We start from the raw sequence: 15,760 nt of genomic DNA, 5'->3' as shown, positions 1-15,760 counted from the left end.
GTCCTGGGGTGTTTATTGGGGGTCTGGGGGGGCTTTGGGGGTTCCTGGTGGTCCTGGTGTGTTTATTGGCGTCCTGTGGGGGGGCCTGGGGTGGTTATTGGGGGTCTGGGGGGGTTTATGGGGTGTTTATTGGGGGTCTGGGGGGGTCCTGGGGTGTTTATTGGGGTCCTTGGGTGTTTATTGGGGGTCTGGGGGGGGTCCTGGGGTGTTTATTGGGGTCTGGGGGGGTCCTGGGGTGTTTATTGGGGTCCTGTGGGTGGTCCTGGGGTGTTTATTGGGGTCCTGTGGGTGGTCCTGGGGTGTTTATTGGGGGTCTGGGGGGGGCTTTTGGGTGCTCCTGGTGGTCCTGTGTGGGGTGTGGGGGGCTCCCAGTGGTCCTGTGTGGGGTGTGGGGGGCTCCCAGTGGTCCTGTGTGGGGTGTGGGGGGCTCCCAGTGGTCCTGTGTGGGGTGTGGGGGGCTCCCAGTGGTCCTGTGGGGGGGCTGCTGGTGGTCCTGGTGTGTTTATTTGGGGTCATGGGGTGGAATTTGGGGTGCTCCTGGTGGTCCTGTGGAGGGTTTGGGGGGCTCCTGGTGGTCCTGGGGTGTTTTTTGGGGTCCTGTGGTGGAATTTGGGGTGTCCTGGTGGGACAGTGGAGTGTCCTGTGGTCCTGAGCTGTGCTGGGGGGGTCCCAGAGCAGTTTTGGGGTCCAAGGAGGGGGTCCCAGAGCAGTTTTGGGGTCCAAGGAGGGGGTCCCAGAGCAGTTTTGTGGTCCTGAGCTGTGTTGGGGTCCCTTGCGGTGCATCGTGGTCCTGGGGGTGCTTTGGGGTGCAGGGGTGTCAGCTGTGTGGTCCTGGGGGTGTTTTGGGGGTCCTGGGGGTATTTTGGGCGTGTTTTGGGGGTATTTTGGGGGTGTTTTGGGGGTCCCGGGGCCGTTTCGGGGGTATTTCGGGGGTATTTTGGGGGTGTTTCGGGGGTGTTTTGGGGGTCCCGGGGGTGTTTTGGGGGTGTTTTGGGGGTATTTTGGGGGTGTTTTGGGGGTATTTTGGGTGTCCCGGGGGTATTTTGGGGGTGTTTTGGGGGTATTTTGGGGGTGTTTTGGAGGTCCCGGGGGTGTTTTGGGGGTATTTTGGGGGTCCCGGGGCCGTTGGGGGGCTCAGCCCCGCGGCAGGTGCCCGATGATGCTCTGCACCGCGCCCGACGTCGTGCCCTGGCCCCCGATGTCCGGCGTGTGCGTCTGGGGGCGGGGCCACGTCAGCGCCACGCCCACGGGGGAGGCGTGGCCGCATTTGCATGTTGTGGCCACGCCCCTCGGCCAGGTGAGGGGGGCGGGGCTTACCCGGGGGTCGTCCAGCGAGGCCAACACGGCCCGGCGGATGGTGGAGGCGTGGCCGTGCAGCCTGGGGGCGGGGCAAAGGGGGCCACGCCCACATCAGCGGGACACGCCCACCCAGCCCCGCCAATGGGATCCGCCCAGTGAGGCCACGCCCCTTCCTCAGCCACACCCATCTTAGCCCCTCCCACTGGGGAAACCGCACCCCTTTAAAAATCCCCTTTTTGGGGACCCCTCCCGGTAAGCCCCTCCCTCTCCCGGTAAGCCCCTCCCCCTCCCGTTAAGCCCCTCCCTCTCCCGGTAAGCACCGCCCCCTTTCCGGTAAACCCCTCCTTACTCCCGGTAAGCCCCGCCCCCTTTCCATCAAGCCCCTCCCTCCCGGTAAGCCCCACCCCCTCCCGTTTAGCCCCTCCCGGTAAGCCCCGCCCCCTCCCGTTTAGCCCCTCCTGTTTAGCCCCTCCCCCTCCCGGTAAGCCCCACCCCTCCCGTTTAGCCCCGCCCCTCCCGGTAAGCCCCTCCCGGTAAGCCCCTCCCCCTTCCGCTAAGCCCCTCCCCCTCCCGTCAGCCCCGCCCCTCCCGGTAGCCCCGCCCACCGGAGGTGGTCCAGCATCATGCAGGTGACCCCGCCCCCTCCCGTTTAACCCCTTCTCCTCCCGGTAAGCCCCACCCCCTTTCCGGTAAGCCCCGCCCATCCGTCCAGCCCCGCCCACCGGAGGTGGTCCAGCATCATGCAGGTGACCCCGCCCCTCCCGTTTAGCCCCGCCCCTCCCGTTTAGCCCCGCCCCTTCCCGGTAAGCCCCTCCCCCTCCCGGTAAGCCCCTCCCATTCCCGCTAGCCCCGCCCACCGGAGGTGGTCCAGCATCATGCACGCCGCCAGCAGCGCCGCCGTGGGGTTGGCGATGTTGCGGTTGGCGATGCTCTTGCCCGTGTTCCGCGTGGCCTGGGGGGCGCCGCCCGCTGAGACCCCCCCAGTGCTCCCAGTGACCCCCCAGTGCTCCCAGTGACCCCCCAGTGACCCCCCTATGACCCCCCAGTGCCCCCCCAGTGCTCCCAGTGACCCCCCAGTGCTCCCAGTGACCCCGTGGTGCCTGTCCCAGACCCCCCCAAACCCCCCCGATTTCCCCCCAGGACCCCCATTTTTCCCCCAGGACCCCCCGATCTCCCCCCCAGACCCCCCAATCTCCCCCTCAGACCCCCTGATTTCCCCCCAAACCTCCCCAGACCCCCCAATTTCTCCCCAGACCCCCCGATTTCCCCCCGATTTCCCCCCATTTCCCCCCCAGACCCCCTGATTTCCCCCCCAAACCCCCCCAGACCCCCAATTCCCCCCCAGACCCCCCGATTTCCCCCCCAAACCCCCCAATCTCCCCCCAGACCCCCCGATTTCCCCTCCAGACCCCCCGATTTCCCCCCCAGACCCTCCCAGGACCCCAATTTCCCCCCCAGACCCCCCGATTTCCCCCCAAATCCCCCCAGGACCCCCATTTCCCCCCCAGACCCCCCAATTTCCCCCCCAGACCCCCCGATCTCCCCCCCAGACCCCCCAATCTCCCCCCCAGACCCCCCAATCTCCCCCCCAGACCCACGGTCTCGAAGACGGCGTAGTCGTGGCCGTAGTTGGCGCCAGGCACGAGCCCCGGGCCCCCCACCAGTGCTCCCAGTGCTCCCAGTAACCCCCAATGGTGCCCATCCCTATGTCCCAACCCCCCCCAACCCCAAAACCCCCCCAGACCTCCCCAAAGCCCCCCATTTCCCCCCGATTTCCCCCCCAGGACCCCCATTTGCCCCCCAGACCCCTCCAGACCCCCCGATTTCCCCCCAGACCCCCCGATTTCCCCCCCAGACCCCCTGATTTCCCCCCCAGACCCCCTCATTTCCCCCCCAAACCCCCCCAGACCCCCCGATTTCCCCCCCAGACCCCCCCAGACCCCCCAATTCCCCCCCAGACCCCCCAATCTCCCCCCCAGGACCCCCCATTTCCCCCCCAGACCCCCCGATTTCCCCTCCAGACCCCCCGATTTCCCCCCCAGACCCCCCGATCTCCCCCCCAGACCCCCCGATCTCCCCCCCAGACCCACAGTCTCGAAGACGGCGTAGTCGTGGCCGTAGTTGGCGCCGGGCACGAGCCCCGGGCCCCCCACCAGCCCCGCGCAGACGTTGTTGACGATGTTCCCGTAGAGGTTCGGCATCACCATCACGTCAAACTGCTGCGGCCGGGACACCAGCTGGGCCATACTGGGGTTACTGGGAGCACTGGGAGCACTGGGAGGGGCTTTTGGGGGGTTTTGGGGGATTTTGGGGTTTTTTGGGGGGGTTTTGGGGGGGCTTTTGGGGGGTTTTGGGGGGGGTTTTGGGGGGGTTTTGGGGGGGGTTTGGGTTTTTTTTGGGGTTTTTTGGGGGGTTTTTGGGGGGTTTTTGGGGGTTTTTGGGGGGGTTTTGGGGGGTTTTTGGGGGATTTTGGGTTTTTTTTGGGGGGTTTTGGGGGTTTTTGGGGGGGTTTTGGGGGGTTTTTGGGGGTTTTTGGGGGGGTTTTGGGGGGGTTTTGGGGGGTTTTTGGTGGCCGTACAGGTTCGGCATCACCATCACGTCAAACTGCTGCGGCCGGGACACCAGCTGGGCCACACTGGGGTTACTGGGAGCACTGGGAGCACTGGGAGGGGGTTTTGGGGGGCTTTTGGGGAATTTTTGGGGGGTTTTTGGGGGTTTTTGGGGCTTTTTGGGGGGGGTTTGGGGGTTTTTGGGGGGTTTTTGGGGGGGGTTTGGGGGTTTTTCGGGGGGTTTTTGGGGGGGTTTTTGGGGGGGTTTTGGGGGATTTTGGGGGGGGTTTTGGGGGATTTTTGGGGGGGTCTTTGGGGGGTTTTTGGGGGGGTTTGGGGGTTTTTCGGGGGGTTTTTGGGGGGGTTTTTGGGGGGTTTTGGGGGGTTTTGGGGGCTTTTGGGGGGTTTTTGGGGGGTTTTGGGGTTTTTTTGGGGGGTTTTTGGGGGGATTTTGGGGGGTTTTTCGGGGTTTTTGGGGGGTTTTGGGGGGTTTTTGGGGAGGTTTTGGGGGGGTTTGGGGGGGTTTTAGGGGGTTTTGGGGAGTTTTGGGAGGTTTTTGGGTTTTTTTTTGGGGGATTTTAGGGGGTTTTTTGGGGTTTTTGGGGGGTTTTGGGGGGGGTTTGGGGGGGTTTTTGGGGGTTTTGGGGGGTTTTTGGGGGGGTTTTTGGGGTTTTTTTGGGGGGTTTTGGGGGGGTTTTGGGGGGTTTTTGGGGGTTTTTTGGGGGTTTTGGGGGGGGTTTTGGGGGGTTTTGGGGGTTTTTGGGGTTTTGGGGGGGGTTTTGGGGGGTTTTTGGGGGTTTTTTGGGGGGTTTTGGGGGGTTTTTGGGGGGGTTTTGGGGGATTTTGGGGGGGTTTTTGGGGGGTTTTGGGGGGTTTTTGGGGGGTTTTTGGGGGGTTTTTGGGGGGTTTTGGGGGTTTTTTGGGGGTTTTTGGGGGGTTGTTGGGGGGTTGTTGGGGGGTTTTTGGGGGGGTTTTGGGGGGTTTTTGGGGGGTTTTTGGGGGTTTTGGGGGGTTTTTGGGGGGTTTTGGGGGGTTTTGGGGGGTTTTGGGGAGGTTTTGGGTTTTTTTGGGGGGGTTTTGGGGGGTTTTGGGGGGTTTTTGGGGGTTTTGGGGGGTTTTTGGGGGGGTTTTGGGGGGTTTTTGGGGGTTTTGGGGGGTTTTTGGGGGGGTTTTGGGGGGTTTTTGGGGGTTTTGGGGGGTTTTTGGGGGGGTTTTGGGGGGTTTTTGGGGGTTTTGGGGGGGTTTTGGGGGGTTGTTGGGGGGTTTTGGGGATTTTTGGGGGGTTTTGGGGATTTTTGGGGGGTTTTGGGGGGTTTTTGGGGGGGTTTTTGGGGGGATTTTGGGGGGTTTTGGGGGGCTTTTGGGGGGTTTTTGGGGGGTTTTTGGGGGGTTTTGGGGGGTTTTGGGGGGTTTTTGGGGAGTTTTGGGAGGTTTTTGGGGTTTTTTTGGGGGGATTTTAGGGGGTTTTTCGGGGTTTTTGGGGGTTTTTTGGGGTTTTTGGTGGGGTTTTGGGGGGTTTGGGGGGTTTTTGGGGAGTTTTGGGGGGGTTTTGGGGGGGGTTTGGGGGTTTTTGGGGGGATTTTGGGGGGTTTTTGGGGGGGGTTTGGGGGGTTTTGGGGGGTTGTTGGGGGGTTTTGGGGATTTTTGGGGGGTTTTGGGGATTTTTGGGGGGTTTTGGGGGGTTTTTGGGGGGGTTTTTGGGGGGATTTTGGGGGGTTTTGGGGGGCTTTTGGGGGGTTTTTGGGGGGTTTTTGGGGGGTTTTGGGGGGTTTTTGGGGGGTTTTGGGGGGTTTTTGGGGAGTTTTGGGAGGTTTTTGGGGTTTTTTTGGGGGGATTTTAGGGGGTTTTTCGGGGTTTTTGGGGGTTTTTTGGGGTTTTTGGTGGGGTTTTGGGGGGTTTGGGGGGTTTTTGGGGAGTTTTGGGGGGGTTTTGGGGGGGGTTTGGGGGTTTTTGGGGGGATTTTGGGGGGTTTTTGGGGGGGGTTTGGGGGGTTTTGGGGGGTTTGGGGGGTTTTGGGGGTTTTTAGGGGTTTTTGGGGGGTTTTTGGGGGGTTTTGGGGCGGCTTTGGAGGGGGTTTTGGGGGGTTTTTGGGGGGTTTTGGGGGGTTTTTGGGGGGCTTTTGGGGGGGTTTTTGGGGGCTTTTGGGGGGTTTTTGGGGGGATTTTGGGGAGTTTTGGAGGATTTTTTTGGGGGATTTTGGGGGGTTTTGGGGGGTTTTTGGGGGGCTTTTGGGGGGTTTTTGGGGGGTTTTGGGGGGTTTTTGGGAGGTTTTTGGGGGGTTTTGGGGGGTTTTTGGGGGCGTTTGGGGGGGTTTGGGGGGTTTTTGGGGGGTTTTTGGGGGGTTTTTGGGGGGGTTTGGGGGGATTTGGGGAGTTTTGGGGGGGTTTGGGGGGTTTTGGGGGTTTTTTGGGGGGTTTTTGGAGGGTTTTTGGGGGTTTTGGGGGGTTTTGGGGGGTTTGGGGGGCTTTTGGGGGGTTTTGGGGGGGGTTTTGGGGAGTTTTGGGGGGTTTTTGGGGGGGGTTTGGGGGGGTTTTTGGGGGTTTTTGGGGGTTTTTTGGGGCCGCACACCTGCATGGTGGTGTTGTCCACGATCATGCTGCGGAAGGTGATCTCGGGGTACTCGGCCGCCACTTCCTGACAGCACTGCAGGAACAGCCCGTCCCCCAATTTCCTGGGGAAAAAAGGGGTGAGACCCCCAAAAAATACAGAAAAACCCCCCAGAACTGCAGGAACAGCCCGTCCCCCAATTTCCTGGGGGGTAAAAGGGGTGAGACCCCCGAAAAATACAGAATTACCCCCAAAAAATACAGAATTACCCCCAAAAAATACAGAATAACCCCCCAAAAATACAGAATAACCCCCCAGAACTGCAGGAACAGCCCGTCCCCCGATTTCCTGGGGAAAAAAGGGGGTGAGAGCCCCAAAAAATAGAGAATAACCCCCAAAAAATACAGAATAACGCCCCAGAACTGCAGGAACAGCCCGTCCCCCAATTTCCTGGTGGGTAAAGGGGGTGAGACCCCAAAAGACCCCCTCAATGACCACCCCAATTCCCCAAACCCCCAAGGAACCCCTAAAACCCCCTCAATGACTACAAGAATCCCTCAAAACCCGCACCAGGACCCCCTGAACCCCCTCAGTGCCCACCAGGACCCCCTCAATGCCCCCAAAACCCCCACCAGGACCCCTTAAAACCCCCCCAATGCCCTCCAGAACTCCCCCAGTGCCCACGAGGACCCCCCCAGTGCCCTCCAAACCCCTCCAATGCCCCCCAGCACCCCCCAATGCCCCCCCAAATCCCCCCAGTGCCCATCAGAACCCCCCAAATCCCCCCCAATGCCCCCCAGCACCCCCCCCAATGCCCCCCCAAATCCCCCCCCGTGCCCCCCAGCACTCCCAAGCCCCCAAACCCCCCCCAATGCCCACCAGGACCCCCCAATGCCCCCCAGAACTCCCCCAGTGTCCCCCAAATCCCCCAGTGCCCACCAGGACCCCCCAAATCCCCCCCAATGCCCCCCCAAATGCCCCCCAATGCCCCCCAGAACCCCCCAATGCCCACCAGGACCCCCCCAGTGCCCCCCAAACCCCCCCAATGCCCCCCAGAACCCCCCCAATGCCCCCAAAATCCCCCCAGTGCCCACCAGGACCCCCGAATGCCCACCAGGACGCCCCCAATGACCCCCAAAACCCTCCCAGTGCCCACCAGCACCCTCTCAATGCCCCCCAAACTCCCCAAAACCCCCTCAATGCTCCCCAAATCCCCCCCAGTGCCCCCGAACCCCTCTCCAGTGCCCACCAGAACCCCCTCAATGCCCCCAAAACACCCCCAGTGCCCACCAGGACCCCCCCCCCAACACCCCCCAATACCCCCCAAAACCCCCCCAATGCCCACCAGGACCCCCCAAATCCTTCCCAATGCCCACCAATGCCCACCAGAACCCCCTCAATTGCCCCAAAACACCCCCAATGCCCCCCAAAACCCCCCCAATGCCCCCCATCCCCCCCATCCCCCGCGCGGGGCCGTACATGATGTTGGCTTTGTGCACGGCGGTGACGCTGCGGCGGGCGGCGGCGCGCGCCAGCCCGAAGGCGTAATGGGCGATGCGGCGCGAGCGCCCGGCCGTGATGATCTTCAGGCTCTCCACCACCCCCGCCACGCTCTGAGGCACACGGGCGGGACACAGGTGTGGCAAGGGCGGGGCAGGGGCGTGGCATCACCCACGGGGCGTGGCACCACCAATAGGGCGTGGCACGGGCGGGGCAGTGCCACCCCAAAATGGTTCATGGGCGTGGCAGGGGCATGTCATCACCAAAAGGGTGTGGCACGGGCGTGGCATCATCAATAGGGTGTGGCACAGGTGTGACATCACCAACAGGGCGTGGCACGGGCAGGGCGGGGCCCACGGGGCGGGGCGGGGGCGTGACAGGGGCGTGGTACCACAAATCAGGTGTGGCATGGGCATGGCATCACCCCAAAATGGTTCATGGGCGTGGCATGGGTGTGGCACCACCAATAGTGCGTGGCACGGGTGTGGCATCAACAATAGGGTGTGGCATGGGTGTGGCATCACCCCAGGATGGTTCATGGGCGTGGCAGGGGCGTGACACCAGCCCCGGGGCCTGGCAGGGGTGTGACATCACCAACAGGGCGTGGCATCACCAATAGGGCGTGGCATGGGGGTGGCATCACCAAAAGGGCGTGGCGGGGGGCGTGGCATCACCAATAGGGTGTGGCAGGGGCGTGGCACCAGCCCAGGGGTGTGGCACGGGCGTGGCATCCCCGTCCAGAGTGGGTTTTGGGGTGATTTGGGATGGTTTTGGAATAGTTTTGGGATTTTTTTTTTCTGTATATTTTGGGGTATTTTTGAGGTATATTTTGGGATTTTTGGGGGTATTTTTGGGATGTTTTTGGGGATATTTTTTGGCTGTTTTTGGGGTATTTTTTGGGGTGTTTTTGGGGTATTTTGGGGCACACCTTGTGCTCCAGGGAGCTGTACTCGCCCTCGGTGTTCTCCCTGACGATGAGAACGTTTTGGGGTATTTTTGGGGTATATTTTGGGTTGTTTTGGGGGCATTTTTTTGGCTGTTTTTGGGGTATTTTTTGGCTGTTTTTGGGGATATTTTTGGGGTGTTTTGGGGGTATTTTTTGGGTGTTTTTGGGCATTTTTGGGGCACACCTCGTGCTCCAGGGAGCTGTACTCGCCCTTGGTGTTCTCCCTGACGATGAGGATGTTTTGGGGTATTTTTGGGGTATATTTTGGGATTTTTGGGGGTATTTTTGGTATGTTTTTTCAGGGGTTTTTTGGCTGTTTTTGGGGTGTATTTGGGGTATTTTTTGGGGTGTTTTTGGCTGGTTTTGGGGTATTTTTGGGGTGTTTTGGGGCGCACCTCGTGCTCCAGGGAGCTGTACTCGCCCTCGGTGTTCTCCCTGACGATGAGGATGTTTTGGGGTATTTTTGGGGTATATTTTGGGATTTTGGGGGGTATTTTTGGGATGTTTTTTCAGGGGTTTTTGGGGTGTTTTTGGAGCATTTTTTGGGGTGTTTTTGGGTGTTTTTGGGGCGCACCTCGTGCTCCAGGGAGCTGTACTCGCCCTCGGTGTTCTCCCTGACGATGAGGATGTTTTGGGGTATTTTTGGGGTATATTTTGGTATTTTTGGGGTATATTTTGGGTGTTTTTGGGGGTATTTTTGGGATGCTTTTGGGGATATTTTTGGGGTATTTTTGGGGTATTTTTTGGGGTGTTTTTGGCTGTTTTTGGGGCGCACCTCGTGCTCCAGGGAGCTGTACTCGCCCTCGGTGCTCTCCCTGACGATGAGGATGTTTTGGGGTATTTTTTGGGTATATTTTCGGATTTTTGGGGGTATTTTTGGGATGCTTTTGGGGATATTTTTGGGATGTTTTTGGGGTATTTTTGGGGTGTTTTTGGGGCGCACCTCGTGCTCCAGGGAGCTGTACTCGCCCTCGGTGTTCTCCCTGACAATGAGGATGTCGATGTCGCGGTGCCGCGTCTCCACCCCGGGGAGGCTCCGGCAGTGAATCACGTTGGCGTAGAGATCCAGGCTGGTCCTGGCAGACCCCCCCAAAAATATGCAAATTAGCTTCCAAAATATGCAAATCAACCACCAAAATATCTAAGCGAATCCACAAAGGTGTAAACAAAACCTTAAAACGCGTGATGAGCCCACAAAATATTCAAATTAACACCACAAAAATGCAAATTAACCCCCAAAATGTCTCAATGAACCCCCAAAATTGGGAAATTAACCCTAAATATGGAAATTAACCCCCAAACATGGAAATCAAACCCAAAGCATGCAAATGAACCCCCCAAATGTGCAAATGAACAGCCAAACCAGGCAAATGAACCCCAAAAATGCAAATTGAAGTCCCAAATATGCAAATGAACCCCAAAAATGCAAATTGAAATCCCAAATATGCAAACGAACCCCAAAACATGCAAATTGAAATCCCAAATATGCAAATGAACCCCAAAACATGCAAACGTCCCCCAAAATGGAATTTAACCCCCAAGACCTGCAAGAAACCCCCAAAATTTATAAATGAATCCCCAAGACATGCAAAGCAGCTCGCAGAATATGCAAATCAGAGCCCAAAATATGCAAATCAGCCCCGAAGCAGCGCCCACCTGATGAGGTTGTTGCGGGATTTGTGGCTGGGGGGGAGGTTGTGGTTGGTCTCGATGTTCCCTGGGGGAAAACGGGGTCAGGGCGGGGACCAGGGAGAATTTGGGGATTTGGGGGGGTTTTGGGGGGAGATTTTGGCGATTTGGGGGGGATTTTGGGGGAGATTTTGGTGATTTGGGGGATTTTAGGGGATTTGGGGGAGATTTTGGATCAGATTTTGGGGATTTTGAACAGATTTTAGGGATTTGGGATCAGATTTGGGGCTTTAGGATCAGCTTTGGGGAATTTGGGCTCGGCTTTGGGATTTGGGCTGAGTTTTTGGGGAATTGGGCTGAGTTTTGGGGATTTGGGCCGGGTTTAGGGGATTTGGGCAGTTTTTGGGGATTTGGGCTGAGTTTCGGGAATTTGGGCTGAGTTTTTGGGGATTTGTGCCGGGATTTGGGGTTTTGGGCTGGGTTTGGGGATTTGGGCTGAATTTAGGGATTTTGGCTGAGTTTTTGGGGGTTTGAGCTGGGATTTGGGGGTCTGGGCTGGGATTTGGGGGTCTGGGCCAGGATTTGGGGTTTTGGGCTGAGTTTTGGGGATTTGGGCCGGGTTTAGGGGATCTGGTCTGGGATTTGGGGGTCTGGGACGGGATTTGGGGGTCTGGGCCGCGATTTGGGGATTTGGGCTGAGTTTTGGGGGTCTGGGCCGGGTTTTGGGGATTTGGGCTGAGTTTTGGGCTCAGCTTTGGGGTTTTGGGCTGGGATTTGGGGGTCTGGGCCGGGATTTGGGGATTTGGGCACCACCCACCCTTGAGCGCGACGCCGTTGCGCCGGATGGCCGTGATCGCGTTCTGCACGTCCTCCTCGGGCGCCTCCGAACTCACCCGAACCTCCTCGAAATCCACGGGGACACAGGCGTGGCTGCGGCACAGGCGGCACCGACGGGACAAAAACGGCACCAAACAGTAAAAAATGGCATCAAAACGGCACCAAACGGGACAAAAACGGCACCGACGGGACAAAAACGGCACCAAATGGGACAAAAACGGCACCAAACGGGACAAAAACGGCACCAAAACGGCACCAAACGGTATAAAAATCACATTAAACGGTACAAAAATGGCATCAAATGGCACAAAATGGCACCACCGGGACAAAAACGGCAACAAACGGTAAAAAATGGCACCAAACGGGACAAAAATGGCACCAAAACGGCACCAAACGGGACAAAAATCACATTAAATGGTACAAAAATGGCATCAAATGGCACCAAACAGCAACAAAACAGACCAAAATGGCACCAAAATGGCATCAAATGGCACCAAATGGCACCAGAATTGTAGAAAAGTGGTGCCAAATGGCACCAAATAATACAAAACCGGCACCAAACGGGACAAAAATGGCACCAAATGGTACAAAAATCGCTTTAAATGGTACAAAAATGGCATCAAATGGCACCAAAATGGGACCAAATGGCACCAAATGGCACCAAAATTGTAGAAAAATGGTGCCAAATGGCACCAAATAATACAAAAATGGCACCAAATGGCACCAAATTCCCAATTTTGCCAACTCATTCACATATTTCAAGGCTTAATTGCAATTTTTCCGTGCCTCATTTGCATGTTTTAGGGTCGACTCCTCCATTTTGGGCTCCATTCCCACCCTTAACTCCCATTTTTGGGGGTTTATTTCCAATTTTAGGAGTTAATTCCCAACTCCACTGACTAATTTCAACACTTTATGAATTAATTACCCACCTCATTTGCATATTTTAGGGTCGACTCCTCCATTTTGGGCTCCACTCCCCAATTCCTGGGGCTCCATTCCCACCCTTCACTCCCATTTTTGTGGGTTTATTTCCACTTTTAGGAGTTAATTCCCAACTCCACCGCTTCATTTCAATACTTAACGAACTAATTACATTTTCCTTGCCTCATTTGCATATTTTAGGATCCATTCCTCCCTCTTAGACTCCATCCCCAATTCTCGGGACTCCATCCCCACCCTTAACTCCCATTTTTGTGGCTCCATTTCAATTTTGGGTGTTAATTCCCAACTCCACTGATTAATTTCAACACTTTATGAATTAATTACCCACCTCATTTGCATATTTTAGGGTCGACTCCTCCATTTTGGGCTCCATCCCCCCCCTTAACTCCCATTTCTGTGGGTTTATTTCCAATTTTAGGGGTTAATCCCCAACTCCACCGCTTCATTTCAATACTTAACGAACCAATTAAATTTTCCTTGCCTCATTTGCATATTTTAGGATCAATTCCTCCATTTCAGGCTCCATTCCCCAATTCCTGGGGCTCCATCCCCACCCTTAACTCCCACTTTTGTGGGTTTATTTCCAATTTTAGGAGTTAATTCCCACCTCCACCGCTTCATTTCAACACTTAACGACCTAATTAAATTTTCCTTGCCTCATTTGCATATTTTAGGATCCATTCCTCCCTCTTAGACTCCATCCCCACGTTTAACTCCCATTTTTTTCCGGCTCCATCCCAATTTCGGCCGTTAACTCCCAACTCCACCGCCTCATTTCCATACTTAACGAACTAATTAGGCGCCTCCCGGCTCATTTGCATGCGGGGCCTCACCGGAACACCTCCTTGACGTGCAGCATCAGCTCGGGCCCGATGCCGTCCCCGGGGATCAGCGTCACCGTGTGCCGCCCGCCGTACTTGGCGGGGGGGGGCTGGGGGGGGACACCCCAATTTGGGGGGGTCCCCTCCCCCCCCAGCCCCTCCCGGGGGTCCCCTCCCCCCCCCGGGCCCCTCCCGGGGGTCCCCTCCCCCCCCAGCCCCTCCCCTCCCCCCCTTTTCTCCCCCCCTCCCCCATTTCCCCAATCCTGGTGGGTTTTGGGACCCCCCCCAGTGATTTTGGGGACCCCCCCTGGTGATTTTTGGGCCCCCCAGGACCTTTTTGGGACCCCCCCCAGTGATTTTTGGACCCCCCCCCCCCTCTTTTTGGGGTGCCCCCAGGAGATTTGGGTCCCCCCAGGGAATTTTTGTGCCCCCAAATTCTGCGTTTTCCCTCTCCCCATTATTTTTGGGGTCCTCCTGTGTTTTTGGGACCCCCCCAGGGGATTTTGGGACCCCCCCAGGGGATTTTGGGACCCCAAATTCTGCTCTTCCCTCTCCCCATTATTTTTGGGGTCCTCCTGTGTTTTTGGGACCCCCCCCAGGGGATTTTGGGACCCCCCAGGGAATTTTTGGGACCCCAAATTCTGGGTTTTCCCCCTCCCCATTATTTTTGGGGTCCTCCTGTGTTTTTGGGACCCCCCCCCAGGGGATTTTGGGACCCCCCCAGGGAATTTTTGGGCCCCCCAAATTCTGCTTTTCCCTCTCCCCATTATTTTTGGGGTCCTCCTGTGTTTTTGGGACCCCCCCAGGGGATTTTGGGACCCCCCCAGGGAATTTTTGGGACCCCCCAGGGAATTTTTGTGCCCCCCAAATTCTGGGTTTTCCCCCTCCCCATTATTTTTGGAAATTGTGTTTTTGGGACCCCCCCCCCAGGTGATTTGGGCCCCCCCAGGGAATTTTTGTGCCCCCAAATTCTGCTTTTCCCTCTCCCCATTATTTTTGGGGTCCTCCTGTGTTTTTGGGACCCCCCCCCAGGGGATTTTGGGCCCCCCCAGGGAATTTTTGGGCCCCCCAAATTCTGGGTTTTCCCCCTCCCCATTATTTTTGGAAACTGTGTTTTTGGGACCCCCCCAGGGGATTTTGGGACCCCCCCAGGGGATTTTGGGACCCCCCCAGGGGATTTTTTTTTGGCACCCCAGGAGATTTTTGGGGCCCCCCCGGGGATTTTTGGGGTACTCACGATGCTGCGTTGCTGTGGGAGGGGGAGAAAATGGAAAAATTGGTGACAAAAATGGGGACCCTCTCCCCAAAAAATTCCCCCCACCCCAAAATTTGGGGGGTTGGGATTTTGGGGGGGGGGGGGGGATTTTTGGGGGGGTTGGGTTTTTTGGGGGGGCGTGGCACTTACTGGGGGGAGGTGGAGCTTTTCAGCCGCGTGGGAAATCCCGGCCTGAGGCAGCCACACCTGCAAGGGAGGGGTCCCGAAATTGGGGGACCCCAAAAAGACCCAAAACTCCCCAAAAAGGGTTGAGACCCCCCCCCCGCCCCACAGTGGTTCAAGCCCGCTCCAGAAACGCCTCGTTAATTAAAAAATTCTAATTAAACTTCGCATGGGGGAGGTTTGGGGGAGTCCCGAGGATTTTCCTGAGGGAATTCCCCCCCCGGGACCCCCCGAAACCCCCCCAGACACCCCCAAAACCCCCCCCGGGCCCCTTTGGCCACGCCCGCCCCCCCCTTTATCACCCCTCAATGGTTCAGTCCCAAGCACCGCCCCTCCCAGAAATATCAGCCAATCACAACGCGGAGCGCTGCTCCTCCCACCCGCCCTGCGAGTCCCAGCCAATCAGCACTCGAGAAGCAGCTTCACACCCCCAGGGTAGCCAATCAGAATTCGGTCCGCCGCTTCCAGGTCCCGCCCCTCCCGGCGGCCGCCCGGCCCCCGCCGGCGCTCCAGCCAATCAGAAACCGCTGGTGCGGCGGGAACCGGCGGGAACGGGCGGAAACCGGCGGGAACGGGCGGGAACGGGCGGGAACCGGCAGGGGTGGGGCCCGGTAGACGGCGGATCGGGTTCTGATTGGTCACTCACCGCGCGCGGCCGTAGCGCGGCCCGCATCACCCTCCGTTGCACGGCCGTCAACGCCGCCGCCATGATGCTCCTCCCGGCGGCACGAGCTCTCGCGAGATCTCGGCGCCGCCCACGCCAGGAGATAGGGCGATAAGCTCGAAATCTCGCGAGAGTGTCCGCCCCGCGCGCTCTCACGCCCTCACGCTGCGGCGGCCATTTTGTGCCTGGGAGCGGCGCTGGGTGAGGCCTCACGGCGGGAAAGGCGGAAAGTCCCGGAACGGCGGCACCGAGCGCGGAGCCCGGTCCCGATCCGCGCTTCCGTTTGAGGGCGAAAGAACCAAACGCCAATTGACAACGGGCGGGGACGGCTGCGGCGACCGCCGCCCCTCCGCCGTCGCTATGGCGACGTGGAGACCGCGCATGCGCCGGGGCGCGGCCGTGGCCCCGCCTTCCTCACCACAGGCGGGCCGGCCGCCATTTTACCCGCCCGTGCGCCGCATTGCGCATGCGCAGCACATGGTCCCACCCCCGCCCTGTCTTAGCCACGCCCCCGCCCCTCTTGGCCCCGCCTCCGCCTCCTCCGCGAGCCACGTCGCGCGCGGGCCGGGCGGTGCGCTCGCTCCT

At 58.5% G+C, this 15,760-nt stretch overlaps 1 protein-coding gene across 3 annotated transcripts; it reads right to left on the bottom strand.

Annotated features, from left to right (window-relative positions):
* Positions 1-727: 727 nt before the first annotated feature.
* Positions 728-15,521, bottom strand: IDH3G (isocitrate dehydrogenase (NAD(+)) 3 non-catalytic subunit gamma). 3 transcript variants are annotated; one of them, XM_072920404.1, is made up of 14 exons: positions 15,158-15,521; positions 14,479-14,535; positions 14,311-14,322; positions 13,086-13,183; positions 11,288-11,400; positions 10,498-10,558; positions 9,785-9,917; positions 7,875-8,008; positions 6,417-6,519; positions 3,390-3,536; positions 2,157-2,251; positions 1,318-1,378; positions 1,128-1,215; positions 728-915 (listed from the first exon to the last, which is right to left on the bottom strand). In XM_072920404.1, exons 1-13 carry the CDS (start codon positions 15,218-15,220, stop codon positions 1,135-1,137), a joined length of 1,158 nt encoding a protein of 385 aa, XP_072776505.1. In that variant the 5' UTR covers positions 15,221-15,521; the 3' UTR covers positions 728-915; positions 1,128-1,134. The 3 variants fall into 3 exon arrangements, with proteins under 3 accessions (XP_072776505.1, XP_072776504.1, XP_072776506.1); XM_072920403.1 differs by having other exon boundaries at positions 853-1,044; positions 1,110-1,215; XM_072920405.1 differs by lacking the exons at positions 728-915; positions 14,311-14,322 and having other exon boundaries at positions 1,089-1,215; positions 15,158-15,519.
* Positions 15,522-15,760: the final 239 nt, after the last annotated feature.

Source organism: Taeniopygia guttata, chromosome 31, assembly GCF_048771995.1.
Source record: "Taeniopygia guttata chromosome 31, bTaeGut7.mat, whole genome shotgun sequence".
NCBI lineage: Eukaryota > Metazoa > Chordata > Aves > Passeriformes > Estrildidae > Taeniopygia > Taeniopygia guttata.
The sequence above is the reverse complement of the archived record's forward strand: the minus strand, read 5'-3'. Positions and strand labels throughout refer to the sequence as shown.